Source organism: Coregonus clupeaformis, unplaced genomic scaffold (assembly GCF_020615455.1).
Source record: "Coregonus clupeaformis isolate EN_2021a unplaced genomic scaffold, ASM2061545v1 scaf0005, whole genome shotgun sequence".
In the NCBI taxonomy this organism is placed as follows: Eukaryota; Metazoa; Chordata; class Actinopteri; order Salmoniformes; family Salmonidae; genus Coregonus; species Coregonus clupeaformis.
Window position 1 is genome coordinate 1,153,350 of NW_025533460.1, and position 23,012 is coordinate 1,176,361.

The window sequence follows — 23,012 nt, forward strand, 5'->3', positions numbered from 1 at the left end:
TGGTCAAGTTATTAATTACAATTTGGATGGTGTATCAATGCACCCAGCCACTACAAAGATACAGGCGTCCTTCCTAACTCAGTTGCCGAATAGGAAGGAAACCGTTCAGGAATTTCATCATGAGGCCAACGGTGACTTTAAAACAGTTACAGAGTTTAATGGCTGTGATAGGAGAAAGAAGTGCCCTTTAATATAGACCACATGGAATATTCAATAAATCAGATTTTTTATATAAATAAAGACTTGCTAAAATGCCAAAATTCAGCATTTTGACATGTCCCTCCGTGCACCTTCTGTGAATGCTAGGAAGATTTTAACCCACTTAACCCCAACATTTCTCCAAGTTTTCACCATCATTGTAAAGTACTAGTTATTTTGTTGCTTTGACAGTAAAATCAAATCGAATCAAATGTTGTTTGTCACATGCGCCGAATACAACAGGTGTAGACCTTACAGAGAAATGCTTACAAGCCCTTAACCAACAATGCAGTTAAGAAAAATAAGTGTTAAGAAAGTATTTACTAAAATAAACGGAAGTAAAAAAAATAAAAAAATAACAATAATTAATTAAAGAGTAACAATAAAATAACAGTAGCGAGGCTATATACAGGGGGTACCGGTACAGAGTCAATGTGCGGGGTCACCGGTTAGTCAAGGTAATTGAGGTAATATGTACATGTAGGTAGAGGTAAAGTGACTATGCATAAATAATAAACAGAGTAGCAGCAGCCTAAAAGAGGGGGTTGGGGTGGGGTGGGGGGACAATGCAAATAGTCCGGGTAGCCATGATTAGCTGTTCAGGAGTCTTATGGCTTGGGGGTAGAAGCTGTTAAGAAGCCTTTTGGACCTAGACTTGGCGCTCCGGTACCGCTTGCCGTGCGGTAGCAGAGAGAACAGTCTATGACTAGGGTGGCTGGAGTCTTTGGCAATTTTTAGGGCCTTCCTCTGACACCGCCTAGTATAGAGGTCCTGGATGGCAGGAAGCTTGGCCCCAGTGATGTACTGGGCTGTACTATTAATTTATGTCTGTCCCTCATTTAAGGTCAACCCTGTTATGTGAACTGAACTCTCGTTTTAATATGGTGAAACTATTCCTTTTGAAATATTTTTTTCAAAAGAAACATTGAACATCTAATAGTCAAATCATAGTGTAAAAGCAGGTGAGCTGGTTCTACTGAGCGGGTCGAGCATAACACATCAACTATGTTACCCATAGATAGACAGGCTAGAAATGTTTTAACAATGCATTTAATTGCCACTCCCTGTTGCATACAACATGTTTCCATTCCCCCTGTCACAAGGGGATTTATGGCTGATTTAAGATGAAACCGAAAAAATAAATACACTTTCAATTTCGTGACGTTGTCAGCTAACCCATCTATTGGACAACCTGAAAAAGGAAATCCTTTTTTTTAATGAGTAAACAGGAGGTGGATGAGAAGAACATGATGGGTGTGGTCCTTTCAGATGTTAATGTTCTCACAATAACGAAAATCACTTAACACTGACTGTCAGTCAGGCCTATTGATGACATCAACTACCTAATAACCTATAAACTGTTAGAGGAAGGCATCGTTAGGCTGACATGACACAGAGGTCCTATACCTTATACTTAATTTTGTGACATGACACCTCTAAACTATGAGGTTTTGTTTTCCATCACTGGACAGAAACCCATCTCAGTAATGTCCTCTATGAACGGAATACATCTGCATGCTAAAAATACATGGCAACGATGTGTTTTCCCCTGTGCTCATTACCTATCGTTATACTTGATAACTAAAAGGTTTGAAGTAGTCATGTCAATTGAACAAAAAAGTCATCTGTGACTCTGACATTGGTTGTTTTCCTGTCCGACTAGATTGCAGACGTCTGCCAGATCTGACAACGCTTGGATAGGTGTTTAACTATCAGCTAACCACATAAATCTGTTACCCGACTGCACAGTCGATGATGTGGCACGCAGCCATTGTTGATGCAATGCAAAGCCTGCACATCTAATCGAGCAGGAACACGACCATTGGGCACGTCCGACATTGCAGCCGACTTTAAAGGCGAGACTGACTATTCTACAAATCACCTTGCATCATAAATAACTACCTTATATTATTTGTAGATCAGTCAGTCACAATATACACATGATACACCATGGTTTTGATGCTCTCGAACACAGCAATTGACTTCAGTGGCATATGGGTAAATAATGTTATTATTTGCATGTACAATTATGCATAAAAAGATTTGCAATAAAAACATCTTGCAGTATGCATTATAGCCTAGGCTAGTATATAAAATATCCCCAAGCTTGGTAATTTCAGTTTTCTTTATTTATATGATTATTAACTTTATTGCTATAGGCCAAGGGCATGATTTCTATCCCCATACTATGAATTGTTTATTTTAATGAGGTATAGTAAATCAATGATCAGAGTACACATAAATCAATATGCTTCATGCTATCGGGATCCTTGAGACGTCCCTAACCCATTGAAGTTGAAATGTAAAATGGTTAAATTAAGGGTCAAGGTTAGGTAAGGGTTATGATTAAGGTTAGTGTATATTGCCAATCATTTTAATGACTATTTCACTAGTAAAGTGGAAAAACTCAGAAGTGAAATGACAATATTGAACAGCGAACCATCATATTTTTGTATAGAATATCTAATAATGAAAGAGAAGGACTGCTGTTTTGAATTTGGTCAAGTTAGTGTGGGAGAGGTGGAAAACCTATTGTTATCCATCAATAATGATAAGCTACCAGGTACAGCCAACCTTGATGGGAAAGTATTGAGAATGGTAGCAAACTTTCTTGCCACCCCTATTTGCTATTTCTTTAACCAAAGCCTAAAGGAGTGTGTGTGTCCACAGGCGTGAAAGGAAGGTAAAGTAATTCCACTGCTTAAAAATAGTAATACACCCTTTGCTGGCTTTAACAGCCGCCCAATCAGTTTGCTGCCTGTTCTTAGTAAACTGATGGAGAGAATTGTGTTTGACCAAATACGATGCTATTTTTCAGAGAACAAGTTAACTACTGACTTTCAGCATGCATATAGAGAAGGGCACTCAACTTATACTGCACTGACTCAGATGAGAGATGATTGGTTAAAATACATTTATAATAAGATGATAGTTGGAGCTGTATTGTTAGATTTCAGTGCAGCCTATGATGTTGTGGTCCTCTGTAGCTCAGCTGGTAGAGCACGGCGCTTGTAACGCCAAGGTAGTGGGTTCGATCCCCGGGACCACCCATACACAAAAATGTATGCACGCATGACTGTAAGTCGCTTTGGATAAAAGCATCTGCTAAATGGCATATTATTATTATTATTATTATTATTATATATTATGTTATTGATCATAAGTTGTTATTGAAGAAACTCACTTGCTATGGCTTTACATCACCTGCAATCACATGGTTGGGGAGTTATTTATCCAATAGAACCCAGAGAGTGTTCTTCAATGGAAGCTTCTCTAACATCAGATATGTACAGTGTGGTGTCCTGCATGTCAGTTGCCTTGGGCCATTACTCTTCTCTATTTTTACAAATGATTTGCCACTGGTATTACACAAAGCTAGAATGACTGTGTCAGCACCCAAAGCTAGTGAGCTCAGAAAAATGATAAATAACGAGTTACAGTCAGTATCAGAATGGTAATTAATAATAAACTGGTCTTATACACATATCTAAAACTAAAAGCATTGTATTTGGTTCAAAACATTCTCTAAGACCTTAACCTCAACTGGAGTTGTGCATAAAGGGTGTGACCATTGAGCAAGTTGAGGAAGATAAACTCCTAACATTAGATGGTCAATTATCATGGGCAAGTCATATTGACACAGTTGTTGTGAAGATGGAGAGGAGTATGTCTCTTATAAAAAGATGTTCTGTGTTTTTGACAGAAATCAACTGTACTAGTTGTTCAGGCTCTGGTCTTCTCCCATCTTGATTACTGTCCGGTAATATGGTCTAGTGCAGCAAAGAAAGACCTAGCAAAGCTGCAGCTGGCTCAAAACAGAGCAGCACGCCTTGCCCTTAACTGCACATACAGAACTAACATCAACAACATGCATGCCAGTCAGGTTGACGAGAGATTAACTGCTTCTCTTCTAGCTCTTATGAGAAGTATTATTGTGATGAAAATTCCAGATTGTCTGCATAATCAAATAACTTTCAGCTCAGACACCCATACATACCCCACAAGACATGCCACCAGGGGTCTCTCTTCACAATCCCGAAGTCCAAAACAAATTCACGGCAACGCACAGTATTGTACAGAGCCATGATCGCATGGAACTCCCTTCCATCTCCAATTACTCAAGCAAACAGCAAAATTACCTTTAAAAAACGGATTAAACAACACCTCATGGAACGGCGGGGACTGTGAGGGGACACATACACAAACGCACACATTATTTTTTAGTTGTATTGTTTGTATTATTTTTTGTTGTTGTATTGTTTGTACATCATTGTATTTTAAATTTGAGTGACTGTCCTTGTCTATCAGTGTTTTGTTACTTGTCATGTTTTGTGTTTTTTGTGGACCCCAGGAAGAGTAGCTGATGCTTCTGCAAAAGCTAATGGGGATCCAAATAAAATAAACAAATAGGGTTAGGGTAAGAATAGGGGTTAAGGTTAGGGTATGGACGTCCCAAGATCACGGATAGCACTAACCAAATGAATATACAGTATAATTTCAGTTGAACCACTCATTCTGAATACTTCCTTTGGAATGTAGGGGGGTTTGGGCTCTCACAGCAAACCAGACTGGTAGATGAGCCTAGCAACAGCAGTTCTCCGCCAATCGCAGCGCGATAAATAGCTGGGAGGGGTTTGGTGCGCGGTCCTCATTCATCACGCCACGCAGCTCTGCGAGCGCTGGGGGCAGACCTGAGGAGTCATAAACTCTTCTTCAATGTTTCTATTATAAGTTGTCTATGGAGGAAATAAACCAAGTTATGTTTTACATTAGGAAAAAATGACAATAATTAGCATATCATAGAATTCAGTATTTTTAAAAGATTCACTCACTGCTCATTGTCTCTCTCTGCATTGTTCACTCACTGATAACGTTTACAAACACTTGAACATGTTGGCTAATTGGCAGATGTATCATACTACAGAACGTACTGTATTAGTTAGTGGATGGCTACATGTTGCAAAGCTTATTTGCACATCTATCATTCCAGTGTTAATACTAAATTGTAATTATTTTGCACTATGGCCTATTTATTGCCTTACCTCCATAACTTGCTACATTTGCACACACTGTATATTTTCTGTTGTATTTTTGACTTTACGTTTTGTTTACCCCATATGTAACTTTGTGTTTTTTTTATTTATTGCACTGCTTTGCTTTATCTTGGCCAGGTCGCAGTTGTAAATGAGAACTTGTTCTCAACTGGTTTACCTGGTTAAATAAAAAAATTAATAAAAAAATTTTGGGGGGGGGGTTGAATAGATTTTTGGCTCCGCCTTGTATGGCGACAGGAAGCGCCTCCACTATCAAGTGATTTGCTAGTGTTTAGAAAAGTGAAGTAAGGCCGAAGTTAAATCGAAGGATTTGATCGAAGACATTCGCAAGTTTAGTGTAAAATCTATGTGCGACCTACCTCGAATGTGGTTTGATACTAAATAACCAAGTGAAAAACATGATTTCGTTCATGCACAAAATGTAGCAGTATAGCCTGTTAACGTTAAAGAAAACGTCAAGAAACGTGGTAAGTAGCCTATTAGATCCAATTTAGTTCAAATACTGTTCACATCATCTCGGAAAATACTTTTAAAAACCAGATGTCGCTAGTTGCAATGTATTCGTGCTAGTTTGGGGGCACTAGTGTCAGATCATAGGCCTGACCACACAAGTTCTACACAACTTGGTGCGTGGATTTCCTATTGCCTCCACAAATGTTTTCCATGCCAAAGAGAAGTGTGGAACCATGTTTTAACTTCCACGACTTTTCCCACGTCTTAAACTGCGTTTAAGATGTATTGTGTTGTCTGACTTAATTAACAAAGAAGAGAGTAATGGAAGAATCACCACCTTTCAAGTGGGGGCTTTCGTTTTCCTGCCTTATGCCACAAGCTCTGTCCAATATTTTGGTAGCGTTACCTCATTTTGCTTGCTTAGAAGTTTATTTTGATGATAAAATACTAGGACAACTACATATTAAATGCTGTATATTACCATTGTATATGGACGTAGGTAAATTAACAATGAAAGTCGGCCAACCTTTTGTTTTCTTGGGTAGAATATAGAGCCACACTAGGAAATATTTCAGATGTCTTTAATGTACCATTGTTTGGACCATTAAATATAGAAAAAATACAAATGTGTTAAATGCCCCTTCCTGGCCTATTGTTGATAATATACACCCGTGAACCAGGATACCACGTTTAGCTACACCTATTTTACATTTTAGTCATTTAGCAGACGCTCTTATCCAGAGCGACTTACAGTTAGTGAGTGCATACATTAAAAAAATAAAATAAAAATCATACTGGCCCCCCGTGGGAATCGAACCCACAACCCTGGCGTTGCAAGCGCCATGCTCTACCAACTGAGTTACACGGGGCTGTATGGGTAGCTAAGGATGGCAACTTGGTAAAAACATGTAGGGCTGCTTTCCCAGCCTAGTCATCCTTATTCATTCTCTATGGAGAATCTCTATTGAAATAGCTTTTTAGTCTAGGACCAGGCTTAATCTCTGTCTGGGAAACTGGCCTCCGTTTTATTACACTCAATGGAACTACCTTTGTTTGCAACAGAAGTTAAACAATAGCATACACCCAAATTATTACCCACCCACATATTGGTAGTCATACAGTAGTTATAAGGTGACTTACTCTTCCTGCATTTAGCATACTCCCTTTATTGTTTACATACTTTGTGCATACCAGGCAATGCACAGTATGCCGACTGATTGATCACAAGTTAGTTTAGTTCTGCAGGCAGTATGGAATACCAAACGTCATGGTGGTGGCATTATTCAGTCTCATGTCTGTCTCCGAGTCATGTCTTTTTCGCTCACCCTCACCCACTTATGTCAGCAGGGAGCCTGTGCTGTGTGGTTGAGGACAGTAATGTCTTGTTGACTGAACTCTTGTCTCGTTGGATATCAGGTCAGATTCCAAACCCAGTCTCACACACTAGTGGTGCGTGGGTCAGCTGTTTGTTCACCCATCCGCAACCGCCCGACTATGTGATCAAGTGAAAATCTGAGCCTGCACCCAACCCGCACCCGCAAATATAGAAAATGCACTGTAGGCTACAGTCAAATTCGGCAGAACGATTTTTTGACAGGGTGTGCAACTTGTCTATATTTAGATACAGCTTCTCTTTTGTCATTAGGCTATATGTTGCCATAGAAGACTAAATAAACCCTTGCTCAACAGAATAATGTAATAGATCGATAGAATGCTTCAATCTAGTTGACGTCGGTAAACTTCTCGCTGTCATCTTTCGCGGAGCAAATACATTTAGGGACTGGGGAGAAAATACAATAACGCAAAAAAAACGGGAAGGATTTTCTGTGCAAAATGTCTAAGTGACATCAGTTTGACCGGTTGTAAGGGAAAACTGTGAAAACGACACAACCTGTTTCTGATAATACTATCAGCTTTTATGAGGCTTTTATGATGAAGACAGCACCTCTACATATGGTATCTAACTGAGCATTGCATTCTCTGAAGATGCAGAAATAAATAAATCATATTTCTCCACACCTGTTCCCAAGTCCAACTTTTGCCTACATTTGGTGTATACTTTTACTGCAAGAAATGCTTAATTCTGCAGGAGTTATTATTAATGCTATGTGAGAGGTTATAGACCTACAGTCAGTGTCCAGATTCCAGTTTCCATTTAACCCATCTAAACAGTAGGCTACAGTTCCCTTGACATGCCATAGGCCTATTTGAAGTCCTGTCTTGTGACTGTCAATTTTTTATAGCACCTCACAATCATCACACATAACATAGCCAGCACTGCTATCCTCCTCTTTTACCAGTTCACCAAATCTTTTCCAGACTTTACTTTTGTCTTATTCAGTTAAACTTCGACAATGACCTTTTTGCCTCCGTGGATTTACAATAACATCTTCTGCAGATTCAGGTTCAGGTTAGATATTCGCCTGTAGTTTTCCTTACGTCCACCAACAGCAGTTAGGGACCGTCAACATAGTAACAAATCTAAATTTCAATAGCTCTTTAACCATTACTCCTAAATCTGTCAAAACTGGTTCTAGCTAACCCGATGGCAGAGACACATATTGCGCACACTTTGTTTATTTTAATTTTAGAAATTCAATAGCGCCTTGGGTCATGTGACCCACACACCTCATACAAGGTTCATAATGTACACTCAGTGGGCCTATACATTGCACACCCTTTTGTTTGTCCATTTGCATCTCATGAGATTTTACGATAATTTTTAAGTTTCAAATTCAAATAGCTCCTTAGTCATGACCTACAACCCTCAAACTACTTTCAGAACATCCACTGAGTAGCCTTAAATTCATGTGAAATCACCTGAGATTAAAAGGGACAAACAAAAGGGTGTGCAATATAGAAGGGTAGTCAGTGGACATTCTGAACCTTGGTTCAGGTCAGTAGGTCACATGACCAAGGAGCTATTGAAATTCGAATGTAAAAAAAGTTGGTACTAACTAATTCAACTAGGAATATGGAATGCTGCTCACATTTCCACATGTTTATTAGCTTTGGAAAGCGAATTAATGTCCAAATCGTTAAAATAAGACGCGCAATTTTTCCAACATCATGACACTTATTTAGAGTCTGTGGCTCAAGTGGTTTGAAAGCTATTTAGGTTTGAAGGCGCGAATATCTGGCGAATTTGGCGAGTTTACATTTAAGCCCTGAAGTTTAGGCTTATGCACTAATACCAGATAGCCTAAAATAATGAAAGAAAAACCTCAATGTAGCCTATATGAATTGCACCATAATTATACATTTGTGGATTTAAGGTATTGTTTCTCTTTATTCAACCCGCCACCCACCTGCCCTTCAGCCACACAATATTTAATGACCCTAAACCCGTCCGAGAGTTATGAGTCAACCCGCGCATCACTAACACACACACACAATCTTTCTGACAGCCTCTTCCACTCTGGAATGCAGAGGTTACCCCAGCTAATGAGGTCCAGTGCTCTAGAAGGTGAAAGGTTGTGGGAGGGGGCAGACGAGGTAATCAGGTGTACCTCCATTTTGGAGAGCACGTGGCAGGGAGGGGACAGTGTCTTACTGTAGAAGGACATTGTAGTCATGCTATACCTATTTTTCTCTGTCTGTCTGTCTGTCCGCCTGCCTGCCTGCCTGCCTGTCTGCCAGCCAGGCCATGGCCATGGCCCAGGGAAGTGAGGTCCAGTACGAGCCGGTGGCAGAGATCGGAGGCGGTGCGTACGGGACGGTGTACAAAGCTCGGGACCTGGAGAGCGGCCAGTTTGTAGCTCTGAAGAGCGTTCGCGTCCAGACGGACCAAGATGGCCTCCCCATCTCCACAGTCAGAGAGGTGGCCCTGCTGAAGAGACTGGAGCAGTTTGACCATCCCAACGTGGTCAAGTTAGAACACATTTATTCATTTAACCTTTATTTAAAGTGATAGTTCACGCCAAAATCAAAGATTGTCAAATGTTCTCAGGCCAGGAAAGAGGTCTAGTGTTCAGATTAGTTCACATTCCATGCAGGTTTTGTGTAGATCTAACTATAAGCCTCAACCCCATTTGAAAGGTAAAGATGGGCATGTCCTTTTCCCATTACGCTCTAGCGACTCCTTGTGGCGGTTGCCAGCTGTACGGTGTTTCCTCCGACACATTGGTGCGGCAGCTTCCGGTTTAAGCGAGCAGTGTGTCAAGAAGCAGTGCGGCTTGGCAGTGTTGTGTTTCGGAGGACGCATGGCTCTCGACCTTCGCCTCTCCCGAGTCCGTACGGGAGTTGCCGCGATGGGACAAGACTGTAACTACCAATTGGATATCATTAAATTGGGGAGAAAAAGGGGTAAAAAAGTACAAAAATATAAAAAAAAAAGGGAATGAATGCCATAAAGTAATCAACATACCCATACACGTAAATTGTTCCTCTCCACCAATGGCGCCTTTGAACTGCATAAACATGCACAAACACATTAACACAGTCACAAACGCTCTCAATCACACATTCAGTGTTGGTTTTGTTGTGACTTGTAGCCTGAGACAGTTTTGACCTGATCACCTGTATTTCCCACATAGCCACAGAACTGTGTAATACTTAAAGACTGACTGGTATGTCTTTGATAAGCAGATTCTATAAAGGTTATTAGCTAGCGACTGACTCACCATGGCATGCCTCTCATTCAGATTATGGTCATTCTGGTCTTCTGTTTGACTGTGTATTAAGAGCGATCCCAAACATGGTATGTGTGCTGCTGTCAGGTGCTTGGATTTAACCTGCTCCACAATAATGACTAATCTCTGAGAAGGCATGGCAGCTGAAATATTACCTGAACTGTAGTGCAGGTTAAATTAAAGCACTTGAGAGCAGCACATACAATGGGCTTTCTCTCTTGACTGTTGTGGACGGCCCAGCATTAGTGTGAAAGTTGGGGATGTGTGCATATCACTCAAACACTCTGTATGTGTACACTGGCTCATGGATGTGTGTGTGTTCTGTGTTTGTGTGTACATCAGGCTCATGGACGTGTGTGTGTGTTCTGTGTTTGTGTGTACATCAGGCTCATGGACGTGTGTGCCACCCTGAGGACGGATCAGGAGACTAAAATCACCCTGGTGTTTGAGCACGTGGACCAGGACCTTAAGACCTACCTAGAGAAGGCTCCCACCCCAGGACTGCCCCCCAGCCGCATCCTAGTAAGAAGCCCCCTGAGTTCCCCGTTAACCATGTTAAATACACTACATGACCAAAAATGTGTGGGCACCTGCTCGTCGAATATCTCATTCCAAAATCATGGGCATAACAGCCTCCTCTCTTCTGGGAAGGCTTTCCACTAGATGTTGGAACATTGCTGCGGGAACTTGCTTCCATTCAGCCACAAGACCTTTAGTGAGGTCTGGCACTGATGTTGGGCAATTAGGCCTGGCTCCCAGTTGGCGTTCCAATTAATCTCAAAGGTGTTCGATGGGGTTGAGGTCAGGGCTCTGTGCAGGCCAGTCAAGTTCTTCCACACTGATCTCGACAAACCATTTCTGTATGGACCTCGCTTTGTGCACGGGGGCATTGTCATGCTGAAACAGGAAAGGGCCTTCCCCAAACTGTTGCCACAAAGTTGGAAGCACAGAATCGTCTAGAATGTCATTGTATGCTGTAGCGTTAATATTTCCCATCACTGGAACTAAGGGGCCTAGCCTGAACCATGAAAAAACAGCCCCAGGCCATTATTCCTCCTCCACCAAACTTTACATTTGGCACTATGCATTCGGGCAGGTAGCGTTCTCCTGGCATCTGCCAAACCCAGATTCGTCCGTCGGACTGCCCGATCGTGATTCATCACTCCAAAGAATGCGTTTCCACTGCTCCAGAGTCCAATGGCGGCGAGGTATACACCACTCCAGCCGACGCTTGGCATTGCGCATGGTGATCTTAGGCTTTTGTGCGGCTGCTTGGCCATGGAAACCCATTTTATGAAGCTCCTGATGAACAGTTCTTGTGCTGACGTTGCTTCCAGAGGCAGTTTGGAACTCGGTAGTGAGTGTTGCAACCGAGGACAGATGTTTTTTACGCGCTTTGCACTCACCGGTCCCATTCTGTGAGCTTGTGTGGCCTACCACTTCGCGGCTGAGCCGTTGTTGCTCCTAGACGTTTCCACTTCACAATAACAGCACTTACAGTTGACCGGGGCAGCTCTAGCAGGGCAGAAATTTGACAAACTGACTTGTTGGAAAGGTGGCATCCTATGATGATGCTACGTTGAAAGTCACTGAGCTCTTCAGTAAGGCCATTCTACTGCCAATGTTTGTCTATTGAGATTGCATGGCGGCGTGTTCGATTTTATACACCGGTCAGCAACGGGTGTGGCTGAAATAGCGGAATCCACTATTTTGAAGGTGTGTCCACATACTTTTGTATATATAGTATAACATATTAGGTCATGTAAATCATGTTAAAGAGGTAGTCCACCTAAAACTATACACGATCTTCCACTTACTTTGGCTGTTGTCAGTTGACCAAGACTGCCCCTGCTCTTTGCCTCCACACACCTGCAGTGTTTGGTGATCTGAAGGGTTTGGATAGCAATACTTGCCCTCCAATAGTTGAAGTAGAACTTCCGCCACATTGCTTTTACTATGGAGTTCTTTCAGATCTACCGAAGTGGTAGAGACTAGGGGCCAGGGACTGAAATGGAACCAGGCCTAGGGCTGTTACGGTGACCGTATTACCGCCACACCGGCAGTCAAGAGTCATGACCGCAGTGAAATTCCATGTGACCGTTTAGTCACGGTAACTATGCTTCTCCAAGCTCTGATACTGCTGATGGTCATTAGTAGCCTACCAAACTTGCTAACTGCCTGGTACTCAGCACTCTATTGTCCCTCTAATCACTCTGACGTCAATGCAAATGTTATTGAAAATCAAATCAAACACTTCATGAGAGCCCATGAACTCAAGTTGTGCAACGTTTCTATAGGCTATGTAATTGCGTGAGAAAACAGAGTTTTGATGGCCTTTATTCAAAAGAGGAGGATCCCATCAGCTTTCTATAGGCTAGGCCTATTATATATTTCTCAACTTTACTAATATTAAGCACATTGCTTCGCTTTAAAACAGGAGTATAGCCTACCTGGCTGGCATGAAAATGAACCACGGCAAAAGTGTCCTCCATTTGCTATTTAAGTGCTTAAATTTAATGTATTATTTCCCCCCTGCCCCTGTTCCGAGACGGGTGCATGATAATTGCCATTCTAAATCAAAACTAATTTCACACATATTATTTAGTATATGTAAAGACAAGATTTAATCAACAATAGTCTGATGGGTGACAATATTAGCCTATCACTTGTGAATGATGCCCAGCTTGTGTGCAGTAAGGCAAGAAACGCATTCCTTTTTTTTGCGACTTTCTCAAATCATAGTACCACACCTCATGTAGCCTAGTCCATAGACCTATATGTTTTGATAAGGTTTGTATCACAACTAAAGTGGCCAAATAACTTCTTAAAATGAAGCACATTAATCCGCTTTACAACCGGTGTAGTCTAACTGGCATACATAGGCAGCGCGTGAGTTTCAAGTTTCGGGAAGATCATTTTCACCATCAAAATGCACCTTTTATAATAAAGCATTACATGCATAATCGCATTTGTGGTCACTTTTGAGAATGGTGTTTTCCAGCTAATTGATTGTATTTTGGAACATTCGCGCTTATAGCCTACTGCCGTGTGCACATTGTTGCGCTTATGTGAAGAAATAGCCTAATAGTTTATCAACATTTTAAGATGAACGTTCTGATCTGTTGCTTTGAAACGTGTTTTTTTTTATGCAAGTAGTTGTATTAATTTGGGATATATCGCATCCCACAACTGTCCCAGACTATGTTTGGAATATTTATTTCTTGCACAGAAGGACAAGTTGACTAATAGAATAGGTAAACTTTTGTACTATGGGGGATAGTAGATTGACATAGGCTAGTGCTTTTGCTGTTCGTTAGGCCTACTCATCTTGTTGGCTGAAGAAAAGTAAATGTGGACAGTTCTTAAATATGCGCCTCGGAATTCGATATGAAGGAAGCGCGCAGTTGCATCCCTGATGTCTGTCTTCACTTGTAACCTACTTCAGAGCTGAGATAGATGCCTGTGAGAAGAACCCGATCATGTGACGGGCATTGGCTAATTATAATTGCGATATCTGAGAGAGCCATGTGAGTGAGAGGAGCTTCGGAACACGCAGCCGGGAGAAGGGAATTATAATTATTATATTCAGCCCAAGGGCACAACGGCCACTGGTCGCAAAAGGCATGGATTTTTTTTGAGGTGGCATTACGGCCACACTAGGGGGATGCTGCCAGGAAATTCGAGGCATTATCAAGTGCTTGCCAAATTGTGAATGAGAGACTGATGAAGTGTGTGCAGCCTGTGCAAGAAACAAAGCAGAGCTCATGCCTTTCATTACTTTTTTCAAATCATCATTAGTCGCATCATGCAGCCTTAGAATGTATTAAAAATCAAAACATATAGCCCAACGTTTGTATCACAACTAAAGTTGCATAAATAAACCATATAGGGGGACCTGTTTCTTTTTTAACTGCTCAACACAGAATAGCTTCATGTGCACACTCCCTCCGAAATCGTTTGGAGAAAGAAAGGATGTTTTCTTATTCAGCAATGTTCAATTGTATTCTTCATACTATAAAATAATGCCACAGAATTCTAAGCAAATCTTGTCTGCTAAATGAACTAGTGTCGCCCACAGCCATATGGCATAGCCAGATCAGGGCCTAACACAAGGACAACTCAGAGTATGCTATTCTGTTCTTCTGAAATAGAAAACATTTTCTTTATATCATGTTTCTTTAGACCTGTCTAAAATAAATAATGGATTGATTGTGATGGTGTAGGCTATATTACATGGATTATTAGACTTTTTTTAAATGTAGATGTTCCAAAGGTCTGCATCAGTGGCTGGTAGGCTATGCGTGGAAGCCAGGAGATGCTAAAAGTGTTTGTTAATTAACTGTCAGTTACCGTGAGACCGGCAGTTATTTGCTTAATGTGTTATTTGTTAAATGTGTCCCCCTGTGTGTGTTAGGACCTGATGCGTCAGTTGCTGCACGGCCTGGCATTCCTCCACTCGAACCGCGTGGTGCACCGGGACCTGAAGCCAGAGAACATCCTTGTCACCAGCCGTGGTCAGGTGAAGCTAGCCGACTTTGGACTGGCAAGGATTTACAGCTGCCACATGGCCCTCACTCCTGTGGTAGGAAGACACACACACACTATGGTTGAGGATTGAAAGGGTCTCTATGTGCATTCACCATAATGCTTACTTATGCTTTACACTTGGCGTAAATATTCATACGCATTCATACTTCTCTCTCATCCTACTCATATCAAATCAAATGCATTTGTCACATGCCGAATACAACAGATGTAGACTTTACTGTGAAATGCTTACTTACGAGCCTTTTCCCAACAATGCAGAGTTAGACAGTAATTTTTTTGGTGCAAAAAATGAAAGGAACTAGTAGCACAATAAAACAACAATAACGGGGCTATATACAAGGAGTACCGGTGCCGAGTCAATGTGCAGGGGTACGAGGTAGTTGAGGTAATATGTACATGTAGGTAGGGATAAAAGTGACTATGCAATCAGGATAGACAAACAGTGTAGCAGCAGTATGTCTGTGATTGTGTGGCATCAATATGCGTGTGTATTGGAGTGTCATTGTAGTGTGGGTAGAGTCAGTGCAAATAAAACAGTGCAAGTAGTCCGGGTAGCCATTTTGCTTAACTGTTCAGCAGTCGAATGGCTTGGGGGTAGAAGCTGTTCAGGAGCCTTTTGGTCCCAGACTTGGCGCTCCGGTACCGCTTGCTGTGCAGTAGCAGAGAGAACAGTCTATGACTTGGGTGGCTGGAGTCTTTGACAATTTTTAGGGCTTTCCTCTGACACCACCTGGTATAGAGGTCCTGGATGGCAGGGAGCTCGGCCCCAGTGATGTACTGGGCCATACGCACTACCCTCTGTAGCGCCTTGCGGTCAGATGCCAAGCAGTTGCCATAACAAGCGGTGATGCAGCCAGTCAAGATACTCTCCAAACTTCTTGAGGATCTGAGGGCCCATGTCAAATATTTTCAGCCTCCTGAGGGGGAAGAGGTGTTGTCATGCCCTCTTAACGACTGTTGGTGTGTTTGGACCATGATAGGTCCTTACTGATGTGGACACAGAGGAACTTGAAGCTCTCGACCCACTCCACTACAGCCCCGTCGATGTGAATGGGGGTGTGCTCGGCCCTCCGTTTCCTGTAGTCCATGATCAGATCCTTTTTCTTGCTGATGTTGAGGGACAGGTTGTTGTCCTGGCACCACACTGCCAGGTATCTGACCTCCTCCCTGTAGGCTGTCTCATCGTTGGTGGTGATCAGGCCTACCACTGTTGTGTCGTCGGCAAACTTAATGATGGTGTTGGAGTCGTGCGCAGCCACGCAGTCGTGGGTGAACAGGGAGTACAGGTGGGGACTAAGCACGCACCCCTGAGGGGACCCCGTGTTGAGGGTGAGCGTGCCGGATGTGTTGCCTACCCTCACCACCTGGGGCGGCCCATCAGGAAGTCCAGGATCCAGTTGCAGAGGGAGGTGTTTAATCCCAGGGTCCTTAGTTTAGTGATGAGCTTGGAGGGCACTATGGTGTTGAACGCTGAGCTGTAGTCAATGAACAACATTCTTACATACAGTGAGGGAAAAAAGTATTTGATCCCCTGCTGATTTTGTTCGTTTTCCCACTGACAATGACATGATCAGTCTATAATTTTAATGGTAGGTTTATTTAAACAGTGAGAGACAGAATAACAACAACAAAATCCAGAAAAACACATGTCAAAAATGTTATAAATTGATTTGCATTTTAATGAGGGAAATAAGTATTTGACCCCTCTGCAAAACATGACTTAGTACTTGGTGGCAAAACCCATGTTGGCAATCACAGAGGTCAGATGTTTCTTGTAGTTGGCCACCTGGTTTGCACACATCTCAGGAGGGATTTTGTCCCATTCCTCTTTGCAGATCTTCTCCAAGTCATTAAGGTTTCGAGGCTGACGTTTGGCAACTCGAACCGTCAGCTCCCTCCACAGATTTTCTATGGGATTAAGGTCTGGAGACTGGCTAGGCCACTCCAGGACCTTAATGTGCTTCTTCTTGAGCCACTCCTTTGTTGCCTTTGCCGTGTGTTTTGGGTCATTGTCATGCTGGAATACCCATCCACAACCCATTTTCAATGCCCTGGTTGAGGGAAGGAGGTTCTCACCCAAGATTTGACGGTACATGGCCCTGTCCATCGTCCCTTTGATGCAGTGAAGTTGTCCTGTCCCCTTAGCAAAAAAACATCCCCAAAGCATAATGTTTCCACCTCCATGTTTGACGGTGGGGATGGTGTTCTTGGGGTCATAGGCAGCATTCCTCCTTCTCCAAACACGGCAAGTTGAGTTGATGCCAAAGAGCTCGATTTTGGTCTCATCTGACCACAACACTTTCACCCAGTTCTCCTCTGAATCATTCAGATGTTCATTGGCAAACTTCAGACGGGCCTGTATATGTGCTTTCTTGAGCAGGGGGACCTTGCAGGCGCTGCAGGATTTCAGTCCTTCACGGCGTAGTGTGTTACCAATTGTTTTCTTGATGACTATGGTCCCAGCTGCCTTGAGATCATTGACAAGATCCTCCCGTGTAGTTCTGGGCTGATTCCTCACGATCATTGCAACTCCACGAGGTGAGATCTTGCATGGATCCCCAGGCCGAGGGAGATTGACAGTTCTTTTGTGTTTCTTCCATTTGCGAATAATCGCACCAACTGTTGTCACCTTCTCACCAAGCTGCTTGGCGATGGTCTTGTAGCCCATTCCAGCCTTGTGTAGGTCTACAATCTTGTCCCTGACATCCTTGGAGAGCTCTTTGGTCTTGGCCATGGTGGAGAGTTTGGAATCTGATTGATTGCTTCTGTGGACAGGTGTCTTTTATACAGGTAACAAGCTGAGATTAGGAGCACTCCCTTTAAAAGTGTGCTCCTAATCTCAGCTCGTTACCTGTATAAAAGACACCTGGGAACCAGAAATCTTTCTGATTGAGAGGGGGTCAAATACTTATTTCCCTCATTAAAATGCAAATCAATTTATAACATTTTTGACATGCGTTTTTCTGGATTTTGTTGTTGTTATTCTGTCTCGCACTGTTCAAATAAACCTACCATTAAAATTATAGACTGATCATTTCTTTGTAAGTAGGCAAACGTACAAAATCAGCAGGGGATCAAATACTTTTTTCCCCTCACACGTAGGTATTCCTTTTGTCCAAGTGGGTAAGGGCAGTGCGGAGTGCAATAGAGATTGCATCACCTGTGGAACTGGTTTGTGGTTTGCCAGGCGGTATGCGAATTGGAGTGGGTCCAGGGTGTCTGGGATGATAGTGTTGATGTGAGCCATGACCAGCCTTTCAAAGCATTTCATGGCTACAGATGTGAGTGCTACAGGGCGATGGTCATTTACATTTACATTTTACGTCATTTAGCAGACGCTCTTATCCAGAGCGATTTAGACAGGTTACCTTGGCATTCTTGGGCACAGGGACTGTTGTGGTCTGATTGACACATGTAGGAATTACAGACTGGGTCAAGGAGAGGTTGGAAATGTCCGTGAAGACACTTTCCAGCTGGTCAGCGCATGCTCTGAGTACGCTACCTGGTAATCAGCCTTGTGAATGTTAACCTGTTTAAAAGGTCTTACTCACATCGGCTAAGGAGAGCGAGATCACACAGTCGTCCGGAACAGCTGGTGCTCTCAGCATGGTTCAGTGTTGCTTGCCTCGAAGCGAGCATAGAAGGCGAGTTCGTGTCACTAGGAAGCTTGCGGCTTTGTAATTCGTGATAGTTGGCAAGCCCTGCCACATCCAATGAGCGTTAGAGCCGGTGTAGTAGGATTCGATCTTGGTCTTGTATTTGACATGTTGCCTGTTTTGATGGTTTGTCGGAGGGCGTAGTGGGATTTCTTATACAGTAGGCGTCCGGATTAGTGCTCCGCTCCTTGAAAGCAGCAGCTCTAGCCTTTAGCTCTGTGTGGATATTACCTGTAATCCATGGCTTTTGGCTGGGACATGTACAGTTGACGTCGGAAGTTTACATACACCTTAGCCAAATACATTTAAACTCTGTTTTTCACAATTCCTGACATTTAATCCTAGTAAAAATTCCCTGGTCTTAGGTCAGTTAGATGACCACTTTATTTTAAGAATGTGATATGTCAGAATAATAGTAGAGAGAATGATTTATTTCAGCTTTTATTTCTTTCATCACATTCCCAGTGGGTCAGAAGTTTACATACACTCAATTAGTATTTGGTAGCATTGCCTTTAAATTGTTTAACTTGGTAGCCTTCCACAAGCTTCCCACAATAAATTGGGTGAATTTTGGCCCATTCCTCCTGACAGAGCTGGTGTAACTGAGTCAGGTTTGTAGGTCTCCTTGCTCGCACACGCCTTTTCAGTTCTGCCCACAAATGTTCTATAGGATTGAGGTCAGGGCTTTGTGATGGCCACTCCAATACCTTGACTTTGTTGTCCTTAAGCCATTTTGCCACAACTTTGGAAGTATGCTTGGGGTCATTGTCCATTTGGAAGACCCATTTGCAAACAAGCTTTAAACTTCCTGACTGATGTCTTGAGATGTTGCTTCAATATATCCACAATTTTCCTTCCTCATGATGCCATCTATTTTGTGAAGTGCACCAGTCCCTCCTGCAGCAAAGCACCCCCACAGCATGATGCTGCCACCCCCGTGCTTCTTTGTTGGGATGGTGTTCTTCGGCTTGCAAGCATTCCCCTTTTTCCTCCAAACATAACGATGGTCAATGTAGCCAAACAGTTCTATTTTTGTTTCATCAGACCAGAGGACATTTCTCAAAAAAGTACGGTCTTTGTCCCCATGTGCAGTTGCAAACCGTAGTCTGGCTTTTATATGGCAGTTTTGGAGAAGTCGCTTCTTCCTTGCTGAGCGGCCTTTCAGGTTATGTCGATATAGGACTCGTTTTACTGTGGATAAAGATACTTTTGTACCTGTTTCCTCCAGCATCTTCACAAGGTCCTTTGCTGTTGTTCTGGGATTGATTTGCACTTTTCGCACCAAAGTACGTTCATCTCTAGGAGACAGAACACGTCTCCTTCCTGAGCAGTATGACGGCTGCGTGGTCCCATGGTGTGTATACTTGCGTACTATTGTTTGTACAGATGAACGTGGTACCTTCAGGCGTTTGGCAATTGCTCCCAAGGATGAACCAGACTTGTGGAGGTCTACCATTTTTTTAATGAGGTCTTGGCTGATTTCTTTTGATTTTCCCATGATGTCAAGCAAAGAGGCACTGAGTTTGAAGGTAGGTCTTGAAATACATCCACAGGTACACCTCCAATTGACTCAAATGATATCAATTAGCCTATCAGAAGCTTCTAATGCCATGACATCGTTTTCTAGAATTTTCCAAGCTATTTAAAGGCACAGTCAACTTAGTGTATGTAAACTTCTGACCCACTGGAATTGTGATACAGTGAATTATAAGTGAAATAATCTGTCTGTAAACAATTGTTGGAAAAATTACTTGTGTCATGCACAAAGTAGATATCCTAACCGACTTGCCAAAACTATAGTTTGTTAACAAGAAATTTGTGGAGTGGTTGAAAAACGAGTTTTAATGACTCCAACCTAAGTGTATGTAAACTTCCGACTTCAACTGTATGTACGGGCAATGTGTGGACAACGTCGCCGATGCACGTATTAATGAAGCCGGCGACTGATGTGGTAAACTCCTCAATGCCATCGGATGAATCCCTGAACAAATTCCAGTCTTTGCTAGCAAAACAGTCCTGTAGCTTATCATCCGTTTCATCGGACCACTTCCGTATTGAGCGCGTCACTGGTACTTCCTGTTTGAGTTTTTGCTTGTAAGCAGGAATCAAGAGGATAGAGTTATGATCAGATTTGCCAAATGGATGGTGAGGGAGAGCTTTGTATCTGTCTGTGGAGCTTTGTATGAGCCTCTGTGTGTGGAGTAAAGGTGATCTAGAGTTTTTTTTGCCTCTAATTGCGCAGGTGACATGCTGGTAGGAATGAGGTAAGACTGATTTCAGTTTTCCTGCATTAAAATTAACACGCATTCATACTACTCCCAACTGCCCCTCCATTGATGTCTCTCTCCTCCATGACTCTCAGGTGGTGACTCTGTGGTACAGGCCTCCTGAGGTCTTGCTCCAGTCCACCTACGCCACGCCTGTGGACATCTGGAGCACGGGCTGCATCTTTGCTGAGATGTTCCGACGCAAGTGAGTGGTCAGGACTTGTGAAGGCTTATTTGACACACTGGGACATACCTGTATCACCCGATGAATTGCAAACATGCACAATCCATATCTCAATTGTTTAACCTGTCTCCTCCCCTTTATCTACACTGATTGAAGTAGATTTAACAAGTTACATCAATAAGGGATCGTAGCTTTCACCTGGTCAGTCTGTCATGGAAAGAGCAGTTGTTCTTTAGTGTTTTGTACACTCAGTGTATACGTGAGTAGCTATATACACGTTAATCTGATATTCTTACAAGATTCCCATTGGATTAATAGATAATATTCCACCCAGCAAAGTTAACACTCACAGCCAGATTACCGAACGGGCACATGCCCCGACCTCCAGGGGGCCCCCAGATAGCATATGCTAGCAAAAATGTGTAGAATTGCAGGAAATTGGTAATATGGAGCAAGACAAACTCAATTTGTTTCTGGCTGTAGTGTGACCGAGCGCTCATTTCTTTGATTATGCTGCCACCATGTGGTCAAATGGCAGCATAGTAGACTACTGTTGTGGCACTCAGATTAACTGTGACTCAGGGATTCTTCTCTTATCATTATGGCTCCACACTAATGACCAGGCCACACCAGTGTACACAGGAGAGGGTCAGCCCAGGCCCCTGTAATCTCCCACAGACATGGCCATAGGTCGGAACAATAAAATGGGGCCATTTGGGGGCGGAGAGACAGACTTTACTGCTTGTTTCACAGTTGGGGAAGTTGGCCAACAGCACATTAACCCAAATCCAAACTCTCATGTAGACCATTGTTCTGTGGAGACTCTGAAGTGGACCAACTGGGAAAGATATTCAAGTGAGTATTGGCAGGAATATCCTTGGGTGTATCCCAAATTGCACCCTATATAGTGCACTACTTTTGACCGGTGCCATTTGGGATGCAGCCCCCTCTTGTCACTTTGGATCAGTCTTTCTTCTGTCAATTCTTTCTGAAACGCTTGTCTGACTGGCTGGCTTGCTCCTTCCTGTTTGCCATTCCACAGTGTGATTGGCCTGCCACCTGAGGAGGAGTGGCCTGTTGACATCACCCTCTCACGACACAACTTCAGTCCAATCAGCCCCCGCCCAATCACAGACTACGCTCCTGAGATCAATAAACAGGGGACAGAGTTGCTGCTGGTGAGACTTCTTGGTTTTCTAACCAGCTGTGGGGGGGTTTTCAGTTTGGTGAAAACAAAATGGTAGAATTGTATAAACCAGTCCAGGATACACTTGGGTTAGTGTGAATCCTGGCCAAGTGTATTCTTTTTATCCAGACCAATGCTTGTAAAAGCTATGATTAATGAAATAAAGTTATGGCGGTATACAAGATAGGACAAACCCTACTTGTAATTCTTCCTTGATTCACATTTGTAAACTCAACTGTTCTGTTTGTTCCCACAGAAAATGCTAACTTTTGACCCTCTAAGAAGAATCTCTGCCCTGAATGCTCTAGAACATCCTTACTTCCAGGAGGATGAGGAGGAAGTGACAAATGGTTGAAATGCAGTTAATGACATGGAAGGACGGTACTGTGAGGAATGGTAACCCTGACTCCATTTTGGTGTACATTGTCATTCAGTGCATTTCAGGCCATGTTCCTGTTGTGGATCCTTTTTATCTTACTACACAAGCTAGACACACCCAGTGGACCACCTGGAGAATGTAAGGAGAGAAGTGGGGTTTTAGGACCAATATGGATATGAACCTGAAGAGGGATTGACTCTTTCATTCCCCAAGTGAAACGTGCACCCACACATACAACACGGAATAACTGTCCTGAGTCGTTAATATATTATAGCTTAATGTATTTTTGTAAATTCACACATGAACACAGTAGCTAAGTGGCATTTGTTGAACAGGTTTACGGGCCAAATGTGTTTCTGTACTAAGCATCCCTCCCAGTGTATCAGTGCTGCAAAGACTAATAAAGCTGCTCCAATCTACTAAAACAGGCGTTTGTACATTTTATATTCCAGAAAT

General features: G+C 42.7%; 1 protein-coding gene across 4 annotated transcripts; it reads left to right on the plus strand.

The window, feature by feature from the left end:
- Nucleotides 1-5,468: 5,468 nt before the first annotated feature.
- LOC121577842 (cyclin-dependent kinase 4) lies at nucleotides 5,469-22,981 on the plus strand. 4 transcript variants are annotated; one of them, XM_041891772.2, is made up of 8 exons: nucleotides 5,471-5,719; nucleotides 9,345-9,575; nucleotides 10,723-10,858; nucleotides 14,751-14,918; nucleotides 20,903-21,012; nucleotides 21,796-21,846; nucleotides 22,034-22,169; nucleotides 22,434-22,981. In XM_041891772.2, the coding sequence occupies exons 2-8, from the start codon at nucleotides 9,352-9,354 to the stop codon at nucleotides 22,530-22,532; spliced, it is 924 nt and encodes a 307-aa protein (XP_041747706.2). In that variant the 5' UTR covers nucleotides 5,471-5,719; nucleotides 9,345-9,351; the 3' UTR covers nucleotides 22,533-22,981. The 4 variants fall into 4 exon arrangements, with proteins under 4 accessions (XP_041747709.2, XP_041747706.2, XP_041747708.2 ...); XM_041891774.2 differs by having other exon boundaries at nucleotides 9,349-9,575; XM_041891773.2 differs by lacking the exon at nucleotides 5,471-5,719 and adding an exon at nucleotides 7,050-7,121.
- Nucleotides 22,982-23,012: the final 31 nt, after the last annotated feature.

Bases quoted from the DNA above. Each gene is read 5' to 3' on its own strand.
- LOC121577842 (XM_041891772.2), top strand. From the start codon at position 9,352: ATGGCCATGGCCCAGGGAAGTGAGGTCCAGTACGAGCCGGTGGCAGAG. The intron at 21,013-21,795 runs GTGAGTGGTCAG...ACTCTCATGTAG, and splicing joins GCTGAGATGTTCCGACGCAA to ACCATTGTTCTGTGGAGACT. The intron at 21,847-22,033 runs GTGAGTATTGGC...GCCATTCCACAG, and splicing joins CAACTGGGAAAGATATTCAA to TGTGATTGGCCTGCCACCTG.